Raw genomic sequence first — 21,680 nt, 5'->3', positions numbered from 1 at the left:
TGCCAGAGACAGAATGCAAAGATTTTGGGATGCAAAGGCAGCTTTCAGTAACATGTAATTGTCAATAGTGTACTTTGGGGTATACTGCCAAGTTGCTGCTTCCGTTTTAGGCACAATATTTTGACAACCTACTCATCCATCTCATTCAAGTGCTTCAAGTTTTGCTGTTATGTACACTCACTGCCTGGACTCCAGACTGTGAACTACTGGTGGTCTGTAGCTGCTATTTATAGCATAGTTCGATTCCTGACTACCAATATGCCCTTTTATGCTCTTTTGGTTTTGGAGCTCTCACTGATATTCTATGAAATAAAGATTCTCCCAGTGTTTTCCATTTCTGGTGGATGTGATGGTTGGTGAGATTTTAATAAATTGAGTGCCAAAATCCAAGTGTTATTTAAACTGAAACAGCCATCCTCTTTTAGTAGTATTCCTGACATCTTTATTTCAGTAGACTCCTTAATTATGCTGTTGCAGAAACTTGGCATTTGCACCATGATACTGGTCTCATCGTATTTCATTTTGTGGTTATATTCAAGGCAGTGCTCAGTGACAGCTGACTTGCATAGTTGTTTTTGTCAGGTGTATCACTGATGTCCCTTGCATCTCTCCTCAACTGTACTGAAAGCCTGCCTGATTAAAGAGATGCCACATTCACACAGAATGCGATACACACCCAGCTTCCAGAAACTTAATTCATCTTTAACATTACAAAGCGTAATTTTTATCACAGTGGGAGGGAGGAGAATACACTGTATGGAGGAGTCTACCAATCTTTCGAGATGTTGTACCAACATAAGGTAGATAAATGATTTTTGGCTTCCCTTCATCGGTCTGTCCCAACCTCTTTCTCAAGCATTCTAGATTTTGAGTGCATCGCCATTTCAGTTGATGATCTGAGTACCCATTCCTTCGTAACACTATTTGTAGGCATTGTAATTCTTTGATGAGGCTCTCCTTGTCTGAAAGTATTCAAGCTCTAAGGATCAAAGTCCTTGATACCAAATTTCTTTGTGACAGATGGCGATAGCTGGAGGCCTGGAGATAGACCTCTATCTACACTGGGCGTCTATGTATACGCTCTGATCTCTATCTACACTGTGTATCTGTATCTGTATACACAGTGACCCAGGCATCTGTCCTTTCTTCTCTTAATTAACAAATCAACAAAAGGTAGTTGGCCCTATTTTTCAAGTTTTATCATGAATTTTATGTCTTGATGAATGGAGTTTAGATGTTCTAGGAACTCTTGAAACTTTTCCACTCCATGTGGCCAGATCACAAATGTGACATCCACGTACCAGTAGAAGTGCGAGACCAGCAATAGCTCACAGTTTAGTTGGAGTCCAGGCAGTGAGTACCCATAACAGCAAAACTCGCAGAACCTGAAGAAGATGGCTGGGGCAGTCATCAACATATTGTTCATAAAATGGAAACCATAACTTGGCAAAACGTCCACAAGAACACAATTGACCAGTTGTACCAAGGAACCCTGAGAGATCACTTGTATTTGTCACACGTTGAGGTCTTTAATGATTGTTATCAATTTAAAAAATTAATAATGATTATTTTTCAAAATTTTTGCGTGTACTGCTCTCACTATTTTCTTTTTCTTACACCACATATCATGTTGTATGTTAAGGGACACATGCAGTTACTCTAAAAACTAAGCCCCTGAAAGTAGATCCACAGGATTCAAAATGGAATTGTGTGTAACTTAGATTGTATGGTCAGAAATGGCAGCAATATGACTGCAAGCAGCCAGACTACTGGAAGCAATGGCAAAAACATAAGCAAGAAAGTTCAGAGTGGTATGGCCACCAGCGAGCTCAAACCCACACAGGCAGTTGTCAGAATGATGTGTTGATTCATGAAATGCAATAACCTGTAAACCAGTACAAAACAAAAGTAATTGTCAGCCAGACATAGAATATTCAAAAGGCAAGTCACAAGCAAGACCATGAGATGTAGCCTGGTGAGTTACAGGATTCTGAATGATGCATATCTTCATACAATAATGGCGGTGCGCGGGGTAGCCGCGTGCTTTGAGGTGCCTTGTCATGCTTCATGCGGCTCCTCCTGTCGGAGGTTCAAGTCCTCCCTCGGGCATGGGTGTGTGTGTTGTCCTTAGTGTAAGTAGTTTAAGTTAGATTAAGTAGTGTGTAAGTCAAAGGACCAATGACCTCAGCAGTTTGGTCCCCAAGGAACTTACCAAAAATTTCCAAGTACAGTAATGGAGAGTAACTGCCAGGCTGCCACACTTTGGTACTTAACAGCATTACCTGGAAATGATTTGTGATCTTATGCCTTGTATGCTCCACACTTCGGGAGAATTGCATATTATCAACTCATACCTAGAGAATCTGTGATGTATCTTGCTAGGCAACAACTGCATTATACAACACTAAATCTCTGCACAATGTCAGGTTCAGAGGGCCAAAATGGCTGCAGTTGTCCCAGGATCAAAGGGGGAGAGGAGGGGGGGGGGGGGGGGTTGATTGTGGGATCCTCGTCCATAGCTTTCTGGATATTGATATCTTACTCAGGTGCAGGCACGGAGGCTGCTAAAACTGTGATTGGCTGGTCAGATTTGTGTGTGACACTGGCACTTGCTGGTGTGGGTGCTGGGAAAAGGCTGGTGCGTGGACAGCAATGTAAAACATTGGCATCTATGCCCACTGTGTATGACTGTAGTGAGGTCGTAAGTTGTTGGGCCTCTGTCGTCTGATTGCCAGGATGGGTCAGGCGTATGTACCTGTTTGTATTTCTGGTGCTTCTGTCTGGCACTACAGCACTGGAATCACCTGCCAGCCTAAGTGGGAGTGCTCTCAGTGCTGGGTGTCAGGGCTTGAACTGGTTCCTGAGGTAGGCCAGCTGTTCTTGCCTGGCCACAGAGCCACCACTCTAGCCATTGATGATGTCTGGAATCCATCCTGGTCTCCATCCAGACAAGCGGATCCAAACTAAGGAGCTCATGTAGTAATACAGTGTGTATTGCTGCAGGAATGCTGTTATGCGTGCAAAATGTCAAGTAGGGTCTGCTCTCTTCATTAATGCAAGATATTGGTTGGGCTGTGTCCACTTACCAGGATGAAACTATATGTTGTCAGGAATCTGATCAGACATTCACTGGATGAAGGATTCCACTGTAGCATTCGACATTCAGCTCTTGAAAGTTCTAATCATTCACCCTGCCTCTGAGTTAGATGCTTGATGGAATGACCCAGTGGTTCAGTGTTCATTACAGTTTCTTTCACAGAACTGCTTAAATGCTGTTCCCACAAACTGGAGACCATTATCAGAAACCAGAATGCAGGGAGCACCCTAATTTGTAAAAATTGTCACTAGAGCTGGACTGTGGCTTTCGCAGAAGTGTTTGACAGGTGGCACAGGTTAAGATCGAAAGCACTGCAACAACAATGCTCCCTAAAGAGAACCTGCAAAATTGGTATGCACCATCTCCTAAGTGTGCTCAGGTTTTGGCCTGAGAGATATATATTGTGCTGTCACCAATTCATTCTGTGCACAAATGTTGCATGCTCGGTGGCCGGATCATTGCCAGCCAGTAAACATATCTGCATATCAAGACTTTAATCATCGTGTTCTTCACAGTGATTTGTGAGCAGTTGGAGGATGTGGGGCAGAGAGGGGGAGGAATCAAGACCTGACATTACATGGCCCACAGTGGCTGACAGGAGGACAGTGGGAGGGGGAATATTTCGTAAGTCACAGCCATTTTCTGTGGGGCTCATCCTGTCCCTACTATACTACTGATAATACTATACACAGCACCAGGTCTCACTTTGTAAATAGTGTCATCTTGGAACCAGTGCTTAGGAACATGTTTCATGCCTGTCAGACTCACTGTCAGGGCCAATGGGCAGATGAGACAGTACATCTGTGTTCTGAGTGGTGAACCAGTAATTGATTTCATAATTGTGATTTGTCTGGTGCCTTGGAATGCAGACCAAATAGGGTGGTAGGGGATTTGAGGTCTGTGATTATTCCATAGATAATGCCCATGGCTTCCTTTCCTATCTGAGAATAGGTTACCTGGCTCACTGCAAGTGGATGGAATGTAAATACTTATTTGCATCTCCATGCCATCTGCATGAATATGTGTGGTGTGAGTGTGACCGCTATTCTGTCTTGGTAACTGTCTGTTGCTACCATTAAATGCTTGCCAGGAGTGAATGTGGCTAAGCATTGGGGGGGGGGGGGGGGTGGCAAGAAGATTGGATATTGCAAATACTTTTTGTAGTTCTGTGAAAGCTTGGTGACACTCATCGAATCATACAAAACTTCATGCCGTTCTAGCGAAGCTGATTTAATGGGTACATAATTTGGCCTGCTTGAGGAAATAATTTGCCATAATAATTGATCAGCCTAGGAATGATTCTAATTCTTTTTGGTTCCTAGATGCCAGTAGTTTATTTATTGCATCCACATACTCTGCTGTTTGTTGAAGCTCATTTCTAAAAATGATAAGACACAAATACTTCATACTCATTTGAAAAACACTTGTTTCTCCAGGCAATATTGCAAACCATTTTCTTGTAGTTGCTTGAACAGCACTTGCACATTGGCTAAGTATTGTTCACACATTGGACTGGACACTATGATATCAGCAAGATAATTTGTGCAGTTTGTTAATCCTTTATTAAATGCTGAAGATAGTAAAGAAAAATTGTCAGGGTGCTTGTAATGCGGAATGACAATCTGTTGTGTCCGTACAAACCAAAATTCATGCTGAAAGCTACATTTTTTAGATTTTTCATACAATGGGAGCTGTAGATAGGCATTGTCTAGATCAATTTTTGAAAAGTATTTACCCCTGGTTAAATTGGTAAGTAACTCCTTGTGGCATGGAATCAGATATAAATCCATGTTTGATTGCGCATTAAAATTAAATGGAATGATCAAATGGCATTTTTGAACAAGAGACCCCATCTGGGATTGTTCTACCTGACATTAATTGTTGCTTTGAAACTGCTGCAAATGCAGGTGAATCCGTTTGCTCTTTATATTGATACCATTGGAGTGGCCTGTTGGATGGCTGATACTATTTCTATGATTACTATTTTCTGCAGTCTGTCAAGTTCAGGTTGAGCAGCAGGTTGCATAATGTATGGTATTAGACCTGTCTGGCCGAAGCGTAATCTGGTGGATTGCTTTAAAGATATATGCTGTTGGATATTTTGCACATAAAGCAGACTGAGTTCAAACAATTTCTTATATTCAGCACTCAATTTGCCTGAATTACCAAATGGAATGACAGTTGATACTAGGGATACTTAATTATTGATTTTCAGTCAAAATGGTGTGAACCTGTCGAAGCCAAATGAGTTAGGTGCTACAGCTGAGCTAACTTCCAAAAATTGTTTTGTGTGCATGACACTTGCTGATAACTTACTTTAACTCTGAGTTTTGCCCCTCAGTGGGATTTTTTGGCCACTATATGGTATGACTTGTCTTTGAGATTGTCAGAGTAGTGAGGTGCCAATGAGTTGGTACATTTGTCAATCAACTGGTGACACTGTCACTCCTGTGTCTAGTTGGCACTCAATTGCTTGCCCATTAATTCCATGCTGGATCATCAGTCTGGGTGGTGATACGTTCATTTGTTTTCAGTTTGTATGACATGGAGTTATCTGTTGCCCCATGATAAAGTTACGAGCCTCTTGCTCATGTTCATATGAACACTGACAAGAAGTCCAATATGTGACAGGTGCAGTATTCCACATCTTAATGGGGACACTTTTTACATTGATGCTTGATTCAGCAATTGGGGATGATTTACTTAATCTGTAACTATAAGGATGGTAAGACAATGACAAAGAGTGGTGATTCAGATGTGTCACATATGCTGAGGCCTAATGGTGATCTGGATGCTCTTGTTTGTGTCTACCAACGTAGGGGCAGATGAGTTAAAAGCTATCATAGATGCCTCTTTATACCATTGTCGCAGACTAATTGTGGAAGATTTTGGGGATGATGACTTTCATTTATCGTCATTCATCGATGTCAACTACTTGAAAGTTTACTGTGCAGTCATAGTTGTTTTAGGAGCTTGTGCTAAATGAAAGAACTCTTCCAAAGATGAGTCTGAAGCAGATAATGCTTTTGTTCAAACCTACTTGTCTGGGGTTAATCAGTGATATCATGAATAAGCAATTTTGCTGCACGAATAAAGGAACAGTGTCTGTCTAGACCTTGCAGTTCTGTAACCCAAGCTGCATGTGATTTATCTTACTGTGTTATGCATTGGTTAAACTTAAGTGTAGATACAGTTTTCTGAGTTTGCTGTCCGTAACATTTATTCAGGCAACAAACCACAGACTACAGAAAAGGACAATCTGATAGGATCTGCTGCAAGCTGCAATTTCTGAACAAGATTCTTGAAGCCAACAGCAGAGCATTTTGCTTATCTGAAATAGAAATGTTATTTTCCTTGCAATAATACAGGAAATAATGTAGGCAGAAGTCCCAAATTTCCTCACACTCCTCAAAAGTGATGATAAGTACCTACTGTGGAGCTGACACTGCTGCTTGCTTGTGTTCCTGCTCAAGAAGCTGCATCAGCTGCACACTTTTGCTGGTAACACTATTGCATCTATTTGCCCTGCTGCTTCATTTGTTGCTTACATAACTATAGAAATTCTGAGTCCATGATGTCGCTGTTCACACAGTAAGTCTGTCATGGCCAGTATATTGTGTGGCCACTTAGAAGTGGTTGGAAGTAGTAGTGGTGTGGCTGAGAGCAGACAAACCATTGGAAGTGACAACAAAGCAGTAAATATGAGAGTGCAGAGTAGTGTGGCTACCAGCTAAATCACAATCAGCATAGGTCGAGTTCACATGTGCATCACATCCATGCTAGTCTGTCCTCTTTGTCTCTGCGTTACTGCTGAAACCTACAGCTATTTGAACCTGCTTACTGTAATCAAGCCTTGGTCTCCCTCTACAATTTTTATCCCCTCATACTGTCCTCCATTACTAAATGGACAGTCCGCAAAATTTCTATTTCTTCTCTATGAACTTTAATTCCCTTTCCAAATTTCTCCTCAGTTTTCCCTGCTACTTGCTAAGTGTTGTGAGAAACATTTGGGATGGTCTACAACCTTGTCTAATTTTTTCTCAACTTCTGCTCTCCTTTCACAACCTGTGACTCGTCTAACCACCATTTAGTAACTTTACAAGTTGCACATAACATTTCACTTTCTGTATTTTATCCTGCTGCCTTAAGAATTTTAAAGAGTTCAGTCCATTCAACATTTTCACTAGAATTCTCTGTATTGAGAAATGATATAAATTGCAGATTTTGCTTTCTTCTGTCTCTCTTTAGGATAAGTAAGAGGGATAAGTCAGAGTGTCAGTATTGCTGTGCTTGTCTGTACATACACTGACAGAAAAAAGTACCAACTCCAAGGAGGTGTTGTGTAAGATACATGAAAGTTGGCAGGTGTTTCTGCATCTGAAAGATGATGCGTTTTCAAATTTTTCTCTAGGAGCAAAAGATTGGCACTACAAGTGAGGATGAAAATCAGATTTACTTTAAATACACACTGTAATGGTCATGAGCATTAGTTGGATGTGCGAGTTGACGTTAGTCAAGAATGCTTTTAAGATGATAGACACACCATTATCAGCAGCTCACCGAGTTTGAACGAGGTCATGTATTATGGGTATGAGGAGCCAGATTCCCCTTCCACAATACTTCAGAAAGACTTTGCAGGAGTGTAGCCACTGTGTAAGATTGCTGACAGCAGTGGTCACAGGAAGGCTGGGCCTGGACAGTCAAGTGGCACTACCGAGAGGGAAGATTGTTATTTTTGGTATATGGCTGTGGTGTGTTGTACTGCATCTGCAGCAGCAATTTGAGCAGCAGTTGTCACCAAAATAACAAAGCAAATTGTTACGAAGGGGAGGATGAAGGGGAGAGGAGAAATGTAGGAAAGCAGAAAAGAACAGTAGGTGCTGTGTTGGAATAAAAGGTATGCATAGTGCTGGAGTGTGGCAGGAAAGGCGGTGGAGAACAGGGGCCACTGAAGACAGAATGAAGGATACAGTGTGTGGACAGTTCCCACTTACGTAGTTTAGAAAAGCTGGTTTTGGTAGGAAGTGTCCTGATGGTGCAGGCTATGAAGCAGTCACTGATGTGAAGCACATGTTGAGCAGCGTGTTCAGCAACTGGGTGGTCCAGCTGCCTCTTGACTACCGTTTGGTGGTGGCCATTTATGCACACAGACAGCATGTTAGTTGTCATGCTTACATAAAAAGCAACACAGTGGTTGCAGCTTAGTTTGCACATCAGGTGTCTGTTTTCACAAGTAGACCTGCCTTTGAGGGGATAAAAGATACCTATGACAGGACTGGAGAAGTGGTAGTGGGAGGATGTATGAGGATAGGTCTTACATCTAGATCTGTTACACAGATATGAGCCAAGAAATAAGGGATTGGGAGCAGATGTGGAGAAGAGCTGGAAAAGGATTTCAGTGGTCGGCAGAATACCATTTTGAGAGGGCTGGGGAGGACAGCACTTAGGATATTACTCAGTAGTCAAAACCCTGTTGGAAACTGTGATTCAGATGCTCCAGGCCCGAGTGGTACTGAGTCACGAGAACAGTGCTCCTTTATGGGTGGACATTGGTCATGTGAGGTGTGGCAGGTGACTAGAGGATCAAGGCATAAGAGATCTGATACTGGACAAGGTTGGGAGGTTAATTTCGGCCTGTGAAGGCCTCACTGGGGCTTTTAGCAAGTTTGGAGGGGAAGTGATCATCACTACAGATGCAATGACTCTGGGTGGCTATGTTTTATGCAAGGGTTTTTTGGTACGAAATAGGTGGCAGTTGTTGAAGTGAAGGTATTGATGATGCTTGGTATGTTTGATACGGGTGGAGGTGCTAATGTAGCCATCTTTAAGGTGGAGGTCAACATGGAGAAAGGTAGCTTTTTGGATTCAAGAGAACCACTTGAACTGAGTGGAGGAGAAGATTTTAGATTCTGTAGGAATGTAGATAGGGTGTCCTCATCCTCACTTCAAATCACAAAGTTGTCATCAGTGAATCTGAACAAAGTTAGTGGTTTGGGATTTTAGGTTGTTAGGAAGGAGTCCTCTAGATGGTCTATGAATAGATTGTCATGATTTTGTTTGCAGTTGATGCCTTCAAGGCAGAGGTAATTGTGGGTGAGGATATAGTTGTCATGTTGACCAGAAAGGAGGTTGTTGATTTGGAGTCAGTTGGGCATTGGGAAATGTAGTATTCAGTAGCAGCAAGGCCACAGACGTGGGGTATTTTAGTGTAGAGGAAGGCAGCATCGACAAAGAGCCGGGTGCAGGGTGGTAAAGGACATGATACTCTATAAAGTCAGTGGAGGAAATGATTGATGTCTTTTATACTGGAGGGTAGTTTATGGGTAATAGGCTGAAGGTGTTGGTCCTTGAGAGCAGAGATTCTCTCTCTGGAGACACAATAGTCAGCCACAATGGGGCATCCTGCGTGGCTGGGTTTGTAGATTTTAGGGAACTTGGAAGGTAGGAGTGCGGGATCTGGTAAGTGTGAGTGGAGAGAGAGAGAGAGAGAGAGAGAGAGAGAGAGAGAGAGAGAGAGAGAGAGAGAGAGAGATATATTCTGTATGGATGTAAGGATTTGAGGATGGATGATGACCCTCTGGATTTTTGGAATGGGGTCTTTGTAGCAGGATTTTTTGGTGGTACCCGATAGCTAGCAGGGACCCTATGACAGATAGTCCCTGTGGTTCATAACCACAGTAGTGGAACCTTTGATGGCAGATAGTATTATAAGGTCGGGATCAGATTTTAGGTATTGGAATATGGTTCTTTCTGCAGATGTAAGGTTGTTTTCACATTGTGGTATTTGGGGATAATGGTGAGGGTAGCCTTGAAGTTAGGAATTTCAGTAAAGTTAACAAGGGTTGATTTGGGGGTACTGGGGGTGGATCATGGATGGATGGAACCTTCCATAAAGCCAACCAACAGAATGCCCCATTATGATCAGTTACTGTAACCCCACCCCCCATGGACAGAATCTCTGCTGTCATGAACCCACACCTTGAGCTTATTGCCTGTAACCTATCCTCCTGTATAAAAGACATCAAACATTTCCTGCACTGAATTTTCACAGTTCCTATTCCTCTACCACAGGCTCCCTGCTCATAACTGTTGATCCATTTCCCTCTATACTAATATCCCCAATGCCCGTGGACTTGCCGCTATTGAACACTACTTATCCCACCAAACCTACACCCTCCTTCCTGGTCACTATCATATCTATATCCTCACTCACAGTTACCTCTCCTTTGAGGACATCATCTACAAACAAATCCCTGGTACAGCAATGTCAACCTGTTCATGGACCATCAAGAGGAATCCTTCCTAACCATCCAGAATCCCAAAGCCCCCATCTGGTTGAGATTTATTGATGACACCTTCATGATCTGGATCGAGGGTGAGGACACCCAGTTTACATTCTTCTAAAACCTGAACATCTGCTCCTCCATTCATTTCATGTGGACCTCCTCAACCCAACAAGTCAGCTTCCATGGCATTGACCTCCACCTCAAGGATGGCTACATTAGTACTTCTGTCCACATGAAACTTAAAAGTCTCAAACAATACCTCCACTTCAACAACTTCCACCCATTCCAAACCAAGACGTCCCTTCCATGAAGCCTAGTGACCTGTGGCTGCGACATCTGCAGTGACAAGTAGTCCCTCTTTAAATATGCCAAAGGTCTCACTGAAGGCTTCACAGGCCAAAGTTACCCTACTAACCTAGCCCAGAAATGGATGTGCCATGCCTTGTCTCTCCAGTCACCTACCACCTGCGACATGCCCATTGTCCAGGGCAAGAAACACTCCTCTTGTGACTCAGTACCATCCAGAACTGGAGCAGCTGAATCACATTCTCCACCAGGTTTTTGAATACCTCTTGCTGTGCCCTGAAATGAGGAATACCTACCCTCTATTGTCCCTACCCCTCCCACGGTGGTATTCTGCTGCCAACCAAATACACACAATATACCTGTCCATCCCTGCTCCCAACTCCTTGCTTCATGGCTCATAGCCGTGCAATAGACCTAGGTGCAAGACCTGTCCCAAACATCCAGTCCTGTATAGGCATCTCCTACCGCCATTAAAGACAGGGCTACCTGTGGAAGCAGTCATGTGATCTACACTCACTGTGCTGTTTTCTATATGGGCATGACAATTAACAAACTGTCTGTCTGCGTGGATGGCCACCACCAAACTGTAGCCAAGAGATACCTGGACTACCCAGTTACTGAACAAGCTGCCCAACAAGATGTGCTTCACTTCAGTGACTGCTTCACAGCCTGCACCATCTGAGTCCTTTCTAACAACAGCAGTTTGTATGCAGATGGAAATGCTCCCTACAGTGTATCCTTCTTTCTCATAACTGCCCTGGCTTCACCCTTTCCTAGTCCCTATCCTCCACCACCTTCCCTGCTTCCACTCCACCTTTATGCTCTCCTTTATACCACGTGCACCTACTAGTCTTTTCCCCTTCTCTACATCTCTTGTCTCCCTGTATCTCCCACACAACACAGCCTCCTGCCTCTGCACCTAACAGCTCTATCCTGCGCTCTCTTACTTCAGCACATCTTCCCCCACCCCTACTGTACTATCCCTCCTCCACCCAATGTCATATCCTTAGGCCCATGTCCAGCCAGGATTGCAGCCCTTGTTAGACACAGGCAAAGCATTCAGTCAGGCCTGAGTGCCCGTAGACAGGAACCGCGCGCGTCAGCGCACGCATGCATGCACGTGTGCGCGCGCTTGTGTGTGCGTCAGTGCGTGTGTGTGTGTGTGTGTGTGTGTGTGTGTGTGTGTGTGTGTGTGTGTGTGTGTGTGTGTTTTCTGGTTCTGAAGAATGACATTCTTGTTCAAAAGCTAAAAGTTCATCAATCTTTTCATTGTGTCTACCTGTGCCTCAGTGCCTCCTCAATGTGGTGAACAGCAGTCTATCCTTCTCATATTGTTGTTATTTCATCCTAGACTTTCCGCTGTTTGAGACTGTCATTGCATATTGTGTGTGGAAATTATTAGTTTTGTCAGATGGAATATATAATATAACAGCATCAAAGGGAATGTTCAAGGTGTTGCATTGGTTTTATACTGAAACATTAATTTCAGTTGAATATGAATTTCAATTGGTCTTTCTGAGAATACCTCTGTTGGCCCCCATGCTCGTAGCTGTTGATATCCCATTTCAAAACAAACAATTGAAATTAAAATTTGATACAACCACCTCAATAAAAACCATAACTGGTCCATAAATTTGGCCCAGAACCTAGCTTTAGTGCAGATGCAGTGTGCACCGACTTCATGGGGAAAAAAGAAAAATTAGCTTCTATGCCTGTATATAGACATGGACTAAGCAGAAGTGAATTCTTGTCTCATAACATGGCTACAAATGGACACTACTGTCAAGCTCCTTGTAGTTGTATCACTTGACAATGAATAATCAGAACTTAGCTGAACGGTCATGGGTTTTAAATGAAGTTATCCCACTCTTCACATACCCCTGTTGAGCTTGCACTGTAGCAACTGTGTTGAGTGAAGAAATGAGAACTTAATTAATACATTTTATGTGTGCATTCATTCCTGTCTCTATAAATGAAATACTGATGGATATGTTTGACTGTTTTGATCCTGCCAACTGTATGCTTTGTGCTGAAAAATCAAATTAAAGAATGCTAGGCAGGATCACTTGACTGGAACTGTTATATAATAAAGTGTTAGATTTACTTTCCTTGCCTCAAAAGTTGTTATTGGTTGTGCTTTATTATTTATGTTTGAGTCTTTCAGAGCATTGGCAATGTATTGTAAGACAGAGCAGTATTATTTACATTTACTGGACTGATAATTATTAGTAGTGAAGTGCTGGCAGGGAATGTCAGTTCATAGTGTTCTGAAGTTACAATTTGATGTGTTTATTTAGTTTGCCAGGAGCAGCCTCCATACGACCATCTGATGATACAGTATCCACACATTCTGGCAGTAAGTGGCAGGCACCAGTGATGAAGGGGAGATTCCAGAAGATGACTTGGCTGGGATCTGATCCCCCTCCACCGCCTCCACCAGCTGTCAAGACAAGGCCTTTCAAGAAATAGACTGATATGAGTAATGACATCTTCTACATGTCTACACCTCTTAGACTTCCACATATTATTTATGCTGATGTAAATAATATTTTATACTGATGAGAGATGCAGTACAAGTAGTGCTGTTTCAGTCTTGTAAGACCTCTGTATTTTTCCCACAATTTGTGAATATTTTATGACTCCTCAATAATTAAATAATAGATTTTTTTTATAAGGCAAATAGCTTTAAATTTCTCTTGTTCAGGATATGAGGGTCAACTGCTAAACTAGTCATCATCCTTTGACTGAGATGGACATTGTTTTCAGCAAACATATGCATGTTTCTGAGAAACGTATAAAAGACTGAATTTTGCTGCTAGTATATTCAGAACTATGATCCTATTTAATTTCTTCATTGAAATGGTGGTTTTCTTTTACCAAGTGTAATAGGATTTTCAGACCTTTGTCCAGTCTCCCACTCTTAAACACCATTAACAACTTCTTTACAGATCAATCAAATAAACATGACTACCTACAAGTAATTATGTTTTAACATTTTGACACTATTTGTTTATGAAATAATCCTGAGTTGTTATTGTATTATGTTATTATCTTAATCATCATCATCATCATCATCATCATCATCATCATCATCAGATGTACCAATCCTGGTGAAAGTCACTGTTTACTTATTTATTTCTCCAAACTTCTCAACACATTAAAAGTGGAATTATTAGATGATCTTGTAGATTTAAATGGCTGAAATATACACCACGCAGCAAAGTAACATCAGGTTAACAATTTTGCTATATCTTAAATTAATTTTCCTACAAACCCATAAGGCACTTTATTTTACTGGCATGACTGTATCATTTCATCGTTGTTCACTAATGTGCAAGTATGTTGAATGTACTGGAAATGCTTACTTACTCTTCATCCTACAAACCAAAATTCTTTTGAGGAATTGATAGTAAATGCATTAAAATTCTATTGTACTAATAGTCATGTAGCGTGTTGTGAAAAGTGTTACAATTTTGTTTCAAAGCATTATGTAAGTTTTAATATGAAATTTCAAACTGATATACATCCACAATAATGCCCTGGAAACAGTACCTCTGTTTATTTTGAATATCAATCACTTCAAGAACTGGTTATGTTCTAGGAAACAAGTGGACCAATCTGTTTTTTCTTCTTCAAAGCTTGTGTCCACTGATAGTAGTTAGATAAGGGTGGTCATAATAACTGTTGTATCTGAAAGAGATTTATTAAATCATGTAAATATACAAGACTGAATTCTTTCAGCTGGTTAGTGATGGATGATGAGTCAAATAGTGTGTGTATTATCAAATACCTGTAAAGTCAAAAGTTAATTTGAGTAGTTTTAGACTGCTGGTATGGCACCTTATAATTCAGAGTTCCCTATTCATGATCTCAACTCAAAAATAAATTAATCCAAGGTACAAGATTTTTCACTGAGTAGTTGTTAAAAATACAATTCACTTATATCTAGCTTCCATATAAATGAAAGATTCATTCTTACCATATGATGCTCATGCTATTCACCAGACCAATAAGATAAAATATTATTGTTCAAGAATAATTTTTAGATAAAACTGAAACATTTCATTATATTTAAATTAATTCTCCATATTTTATCGTCTTTTTGTTCCTACCATTCAGTAACCTTTTCATTCATGTTTTGATTAATATATCTTTGTAATTCTCTTATTTATCAGCTATAGTCTTACTTCTTCTCTTTCTTTTTTCTTGCATGCATAGGAAGTTCACAGAAATTACTTTCTAGTATCTGGGCACAAGACAAATGTGGAGTGTGCATAATTATTGTTGCCCAACAGCTTATATTGAAGTGCCCTCCCCTTGCCTCTCTCAGAAATTTAGATTAAAACATCCACCATATTGGCCGCCTGAATATAAGCCATGACCTCCCACCCCTTTTTATGCTGGGGGGGGAATAAGTCAGGAGAAAAATTTACATCACTTTACCCACCTACAAAAGCTTTTCAAAGAACAGTCACTCTTAATCACATTTTTGTATTGTCATATAGATAAACCACACAGAAATGCCAGCCATTTCATCACAGTTTTTACTGATGTCACTGTTAACTTACTTATCTTTTCTGTTCCTTACTGTCAGTATTTTTTGCACTCTTTCTCCAAAGTAGAATGTGCTCACTGCCATCCATGACACTGGACACACAACTCTATTTTAACATGTTGGCTACTGAATCTGGTGATGTGAGCCATGAAGAGGTAATCCTTTCACACACGATGTTGACTGATGGCTTTTTAATCTTGCCAGCTGTAATGAGTGCATAATCCCTGTGTAAAAACATTTTGGAATAGTTTTTGTTTATGATGACATCAAGCACCAGCAGGTTTTAAGTCATACCTCCAATTATAATTACTAAATCAGTCTTCACTGCAGCAATTTTATTCTGTACTTCAGATGTAAGTTGGCTTTTAAAGGCAACCATCACTAGTACAGAACGCACTGAGCAACATATCTGCCTAGTCACAAATTCTTAGGGCAATTTTTCTACTAGTGTAGTACTCCGCCAGAAAGAGAGGCCAGTTCTACACATAAACTGCTGCACAGCCAGTATTCCAATGATATTTTACTGTGGTATGTTAAAAGTCCTTGCAATTTCCAAGATCTTTAACAAGATTATTTGTCAAGCATAGGTAGCCCATCTTCTTTAATCTGGCACAAAGGAAAGAAGCCCAGTTTCAAGTTCAGGTTATTTTGCAGCTTTGACCCTCTGTAGGTTTGTAAGTGCTACTCTGAGATGGAAAGGTTGACACAGGAGAGGAATTCATGGCGGGCCACATCAAACTAGCCAGAGGACTGATGACACAAAAAATGTAGGGTTCTCTTGACAAAATGTTAATATGCAGATCATACTAAAATGTGGTTGACACCACACATTACATTGGACCAAATTATACTTTTTGCCATTATCTCTATTAGATGTACTCTTCACATAATGAATAACTGCAAGTTTGAAATTTGCATTATAATTCTACTGTATTTGGGAGTTTGATGATTTTTCTGTTGACATTGCCACTCATTGGAAAAAGACTAAATTTTACACTTTAGATAGAGAAAAACTAATCCTGTCCTGTTGTGTAATGTAACGAAATCGTGAACCTGATAATACTCAAGACATAAATGAAACGTCAGCCGTTGAAGTTGATTACATTTTCAACAATGATTAATTTCTAAATACTTGTAGTATTTTTGCTTCATTTCTATTATGCAAAAATATCCTGGTGTTTGTAAACTTGCAACAGAAAGCCTCCTAATTTTTCATGGCCCTATTCTGGGGAAACATTGCGGCTTATATTTGGGCCGCTTAAAAAATGGCAAAGCTCCACAAACTGACCCTGGCAGGCCTTACAACACTGACTGATCATTGTGTCATCCTCTGCCAATGTGAACGGACGTGGTATGGAGGTGCATGGGATCAGCACACCACTCTTCCAACCACTGCCAATTTTCCATACCTTCAAGCCAGTACTTTTCACTCAAGTAGCTCCTCAATTAGTATTATGAGGCTGAGTGCACTCAGTCTACCCACCAAGGAAATTATTGGCTAATATGGTAATGAATGTGAACTACTGTCATCCTGTAACTGGGCACCTATTTCACTTTTATCTTCTCTACAAATAACAAAATTATTGAAAATTTTACAAATCTAATTACAAATTGTGTGAATTCAAATGATCTCAGTTCTGATTGTTGTGTCTGTGTTTTTAAAGCAATAACAAAATATCAAATATTTAAAAAAACAGTATTATTACAGTATTTTATTCTTGATTTTTTGTGATGTTGTCTTAATTTGTGAAAGGTACATGTAAGTGTGACTTTTGTATAGGCTGTTACTTAATATTTTAAAATTCAATTGTTCTGTATATAGAACAAAATTGGTACTTACTACAGATGTGAATATATCACTGTTGATATGTTGATGACTGCTTTATGGGCTTGATTTTATGGAAATTTTGTAAATTATATTTATTAAACATCAGTAAGGCTCTTTCAGTTAATAAATGTTTGGTGTTTAGTGTCTTTAATTTGTGGTTCTGATTTCCAGTGAATTATTGAATGTTTTTGTTACTAATAAAAAACATAAGGGTGGTTATAATTCCACTTAACTACGTGAGCCAGTGTAGATGGAAAGTTATTTATTTTATGGGCACCGAACTTGCTAGGAATGATTTTCAAACTGTGCATTGCAGGATTTGTGGTGTTAGTGTCTTGACTTGCCATTAGGTACTTGTATGGTGACATGGGCTTGAAACTCAAGGACCATTGTACATTACAGCTGAAGACAGACAACATGGGACTAGACAAGGGTAGCAGAGCCTTACTCATAAAGCTTCTTTATCAAAACAACAGCAATAGTGCTGGTGCTCTTCACAAGTATCAATGCATTAAAGGAATTCTGAGAATGCTGGACACAATGTTTGATCTTCAAGTGGCACACGAGCTGTGCCACAAGAGCAGAACATTGCAGGCACACCATTTGAAAAGCTCTGCGAATAACTGTGAAATGGTGTCCATTCAAACCTCCAGGCTGCCATGGATACAATGATCATCTCATTGAGCAACATTTGTAACCTGGAACATTTACATAGTATAATATATTTCTTTCAATGGTTTATTCATTGTGTCTCTTCTGCATAACCTTACAAATGTTTCCACAAAGTTGCAGTGTCGTACACTCACTCATTTTTTATACGTGCCCTCCCAAGTAGTGAAAGTTTAATTATCACCACCTTGTATATAAAGTAATGGTAAAGGGAAAATGTTACACATTGCTGCACATTTACCAGGGAGAATACAACATAATGATAGCAAATTCTTCTCAGGAAAAGAACAAATACAGCCTGTCTGCAACAGAAGATGCTGTGGTGTGTTGTGAGTCAACAGATATAACCCCCTCGTACCATTTCAGAAACCTCTTCGAACACATTGGTTTGATAAATGGAAGATTATTTCATTCAAACCCTTAATGGTGTTGCTGCAGGAAATTTGGAAGTTATAATACATAGAATATGTCTGACCCATGACCACCTGTAGAATGGCAGTGTTTAGTGAAGTGAGATTCTTACATATTAGTTCACATAGAACTATGATATTTCTTTGTTTGGTGATGCTCAAATAAAGTATCAACAGTGGAATAGTAATATCAATAGTTAATTGAAGGAGTCATGTGGTAACCAGAAGGAAGTTCAGTATAAAACTTTGGAAGCATTTCTAATAATTTTTCCTTAAGTTTTTGGTGTGGTGGTTAGGAATTTCAACTTTGCCACATCAAATTTTCCTGAGAAATATGAAAAAGATGACAAAAATATTTAATTTTCTTCTTGTTACTTGGCCATAACATGAAAACAGGATTTCTGGTCAGGTGAGTAGAGGGTAATCATTTAAAAAAATAGTTTATTTTCTGTGTACTTGTGCCCACAACCCTGTGGGCATTACATTAAAAAATGACAGCATTTTCCGTCTGGACTGTTATTTAATAGGAAGCGTCCTGTATTGTTATGCATATAAGATATGTAAAGTGTGGTCGACATGAGAACAATGTGCTCTTAAATGGAATGATTTTCTTATTGACACACACCTAGGGTAGCTGTCACTTGAGAATAGCATAATAGGACAAAATTGAAGGAGGGTCCAGGAACAGAAAGAGCTAAGTTCATATTTTTCATTTTTTAAGTTTTCACTAGTATATGAGAGTATGGAACGGACTCAGTATTTCCTACTCTAGTAAGTGGGAGAAAACTAGCTCAGTCCTACTGTAAATGACCTTCGAAAAGCAGCTGTGCAGGGGAAGACAGAGCTCAGTCCATATGAAACAAGGAAACCAAAGGCTTAACGGCTCCTGTAAATTTACAGAATGCTTATTTATAAGCAGTCATTTCTGTACTTCCAATGCAGTTAAAAGACCTAAGAAAGATGAAAATGAAGCAAGATTAAACAATGCAACCTACAAGTACAGAGTTCAAGGACAAATATGGGAAGGAGTGAAAGAAAAGTGCATGGCATGTCAAAAAGTAAGATTCATTATTTAGTGTCTAGTCTTGGAACAGACCCTGGGTCTTAAGTGATCAAACAGTTAATACTATTAAGTAGCATATTGCCTCCTTTCAGGATAGACATAGTCATTAGTGGTTAAAAGATACAACTAAAGTATATGCACTGAGGAACTAGCTATAAGCACAATGTCCAGTTTATTCACAGATGCTTATAACAATTAAGTCATCTTATGAAACAGATGGAGATATATATTACACAAACATCAATATTTCCTTTGGGTATCCTCTCACAAACACATTTAGTACCTGTGACAAAAATAGTCAAACTGAAATGCTTGGAAACAGAAAACAAAAGTGTGCTGAACTAGCAGAAGTAAGAGGCATTGAGTCTCAGTTGAAGACTTTCAAATGATGTTCACAAATTGAAAGCCAAAATATTGGATGAGAAAAAGGAAAAAACTAACAAGGAAAGTTGAAAGAGCGTAGAAACAGAGTATGGATTTTGGCAAGAATCTGCCACTGCCTAGCATTACAACTAACACGGTATATTGTAAACAGTACTTATCTACACTATCTGATCAAAAGTATCTGAACAGCCCCAAAAACATGCATTTTTATATTAGGTTCATTGTGCTGCCAGGTACTCCATATCAGCGATCTCAGTAGTCATTAGACGACATGAGACAGCAGAATGGGGTACTCTGCAGAACTCACGGACTTCAAATGTGGTCAGGTGATTGGGTGTCACTTGTGTCATACGTCTGTACATGGGACTTCCACACTCTTAAACACCCCTAGGTCCACTGTTTCCAATGTGAAAGTGAAGTGAAAATGTAGGGACATGTACAGCACAAAAGCATACGGGCTGACCTCGTGTGTTGACTGACAGAGGCTGTCAACAGTTGAAGAGGGTCATAATGTGTAATAGGCAGACATCTGCCCAGACCATCACACAGAAATTCCAAACTGCAACAGGATCCATTGCAAGTACTACGATAGTTAGGCAGGAGGTGAGAAAATTTGAATTTCGCGGTCCAGCAGCTGTTCATAAACCACACATCACACCAGTAAATGCCAAACAACACCGTACTTGGTGTAAGGAGTGTAAACATTGGACGATTGAACAGTGGGAAAATATTGTGTGGAGTGACAAATCACAGTACACAATATGGTGATACCATGGCAGGGTGTGGGTATGGCGAATGACCGGTGAATGTCATCTGCCAGCATGTGTAGTGCCAGCAGTAAAATTAATAACTCTCGCACATTCGAAATGCAACAGAATTGTCATTCTGTTGCATCTCGGATGGTGCGCGAGTTAATACAGATTGAAACTGTACCCTAAAGACTAGGGCAGGACTGACCGCATTTGACATCGCAAAGAGAGGACCATTATTTGGCCATAAGTTAATTTATAGTTTTGTCTGATACGTCATCTGTAATGTTGTTACTATCTGATAAAATTTTATCCTTTAGAAAAATGAAATGGTCAGGAGATGCCACCTGGAGTTGTTCAGCTGCCTAGTGCAAGTCTTTTTACTTAATGCCACTTCGGGAACTTTGGTATCAATGATGATGAGAGCAACACAACAGCAAATCCCCAAGCAGATAAATTCTCTGACCAGGCCAGGAATCAAACCTGGAACTCCCGCATGGCAGTCAGCCTTGTTGACCACTCAGCTACGGAGGCAGATATATCCTTTACACTCTGCTTCGGTATCCTTAGATTGGTGCTCTTTTTTTTTTTTTTTTTAACATGATCAATGCATTCTAGTTGTTTAGTTATTGTCCTATTGATGTATAGCATGGATTCTAAGTCTTGGAGTCACAATCCTCAAGGAATTTGTATAAAATATGCCCTGTTCCTTTTGTGATGTTTTAAAAAATTTTGCAGAGTCTGCAACATCCATGCCGCCTCTTATATCCTAATAATTCTTGTTGCAGATGTGAGCTTTGTCTTCCTTATTAGATGCACAATGGCAACAATGCTGAGTACTTCATAATCCAAAACTTTGCCCATTGTCCACACCAGTAATAGTAGCAACAGCATTTTTTTTATGTGTGACCCCTTCTCTGACAGGTTCCATCAAAAGCAGCTAGGATATATGGGTTTCTTTCATTTATGTATTTGGCTTCACTGGCAGCAGCTTTCATAGATAAATCTGCTACAGAGTGAATGGAGCCTTCTATCACTTAAGTGTATTTGTTTATTTTAGCAGATGGAGGTGGAAGTTTCATTAGGGCACAAAGTGTTTGACAGCAGTATGTACTTTATCAATTGTTTACAGAGTATACAAGAGCATGATATTATTCTCAAATATATTACTACTGCATTTTTAGAGGTCCAAAAAGAGGTCTCATTGTCACAGCTGGTACAAACAATAGCAATGTTTCAGGAGAGTTCAGTAGATTTTGTTATTTTCAAGTCAACAGCATCTCCACAAAGATTACAACGTAAACAATTCTTCACAAAATAGAAAATTCCACTA

General features: G+C 40.1%; 1 protein-coding gene across 2 annotated transcripts in view; it reads left to right on the top strand.

Moving 5' to 3' along the window:
* The window catches only part of LOC126273456 (nucleoporin SEH1), a 150,642-nt gene extending 133,419 nt beyond the window's left edge, over positions 1–17,223 (top strand). For both annotated transcript variants that reach the window (XM_049977012.1, XM_049977013.1), the window contains exon 9: positions 12,987–17,223. In XM_049977012.1, the coding sequence (XP_049832969.1) occupies positions 12,987–13,158 (172 nt within the window). In that variant the 3' untranslated portion in view covers positions 13,159–17,223. The remainder of the gene's footprint in view (positions 1–12,986) is intronic.
* Positions 17,224–21,680: the final 4,457 nt, after the last annotated feature.

The sequence above is a fragment of the Schistocerca gregaria genome, chromosome 5 (assembly GCF_023897955.1).
Source record: "Schistocerca gregaria isolate iqSchGreg1 chromosome 5, iqSchGreg1.2, whole genome shotgun sequence".
Taxonomy (NCBI): Eukaryota; Metazoa; Arthropoda; class Insecta; order Orthoptera; family Acrididae; genus Schistocerca; species Schistocerca gregaria.
Note: the sequence above shows the minus strand (reverse complement) of the source record. Positions and strands in the feature narration are given on the sequence as shown.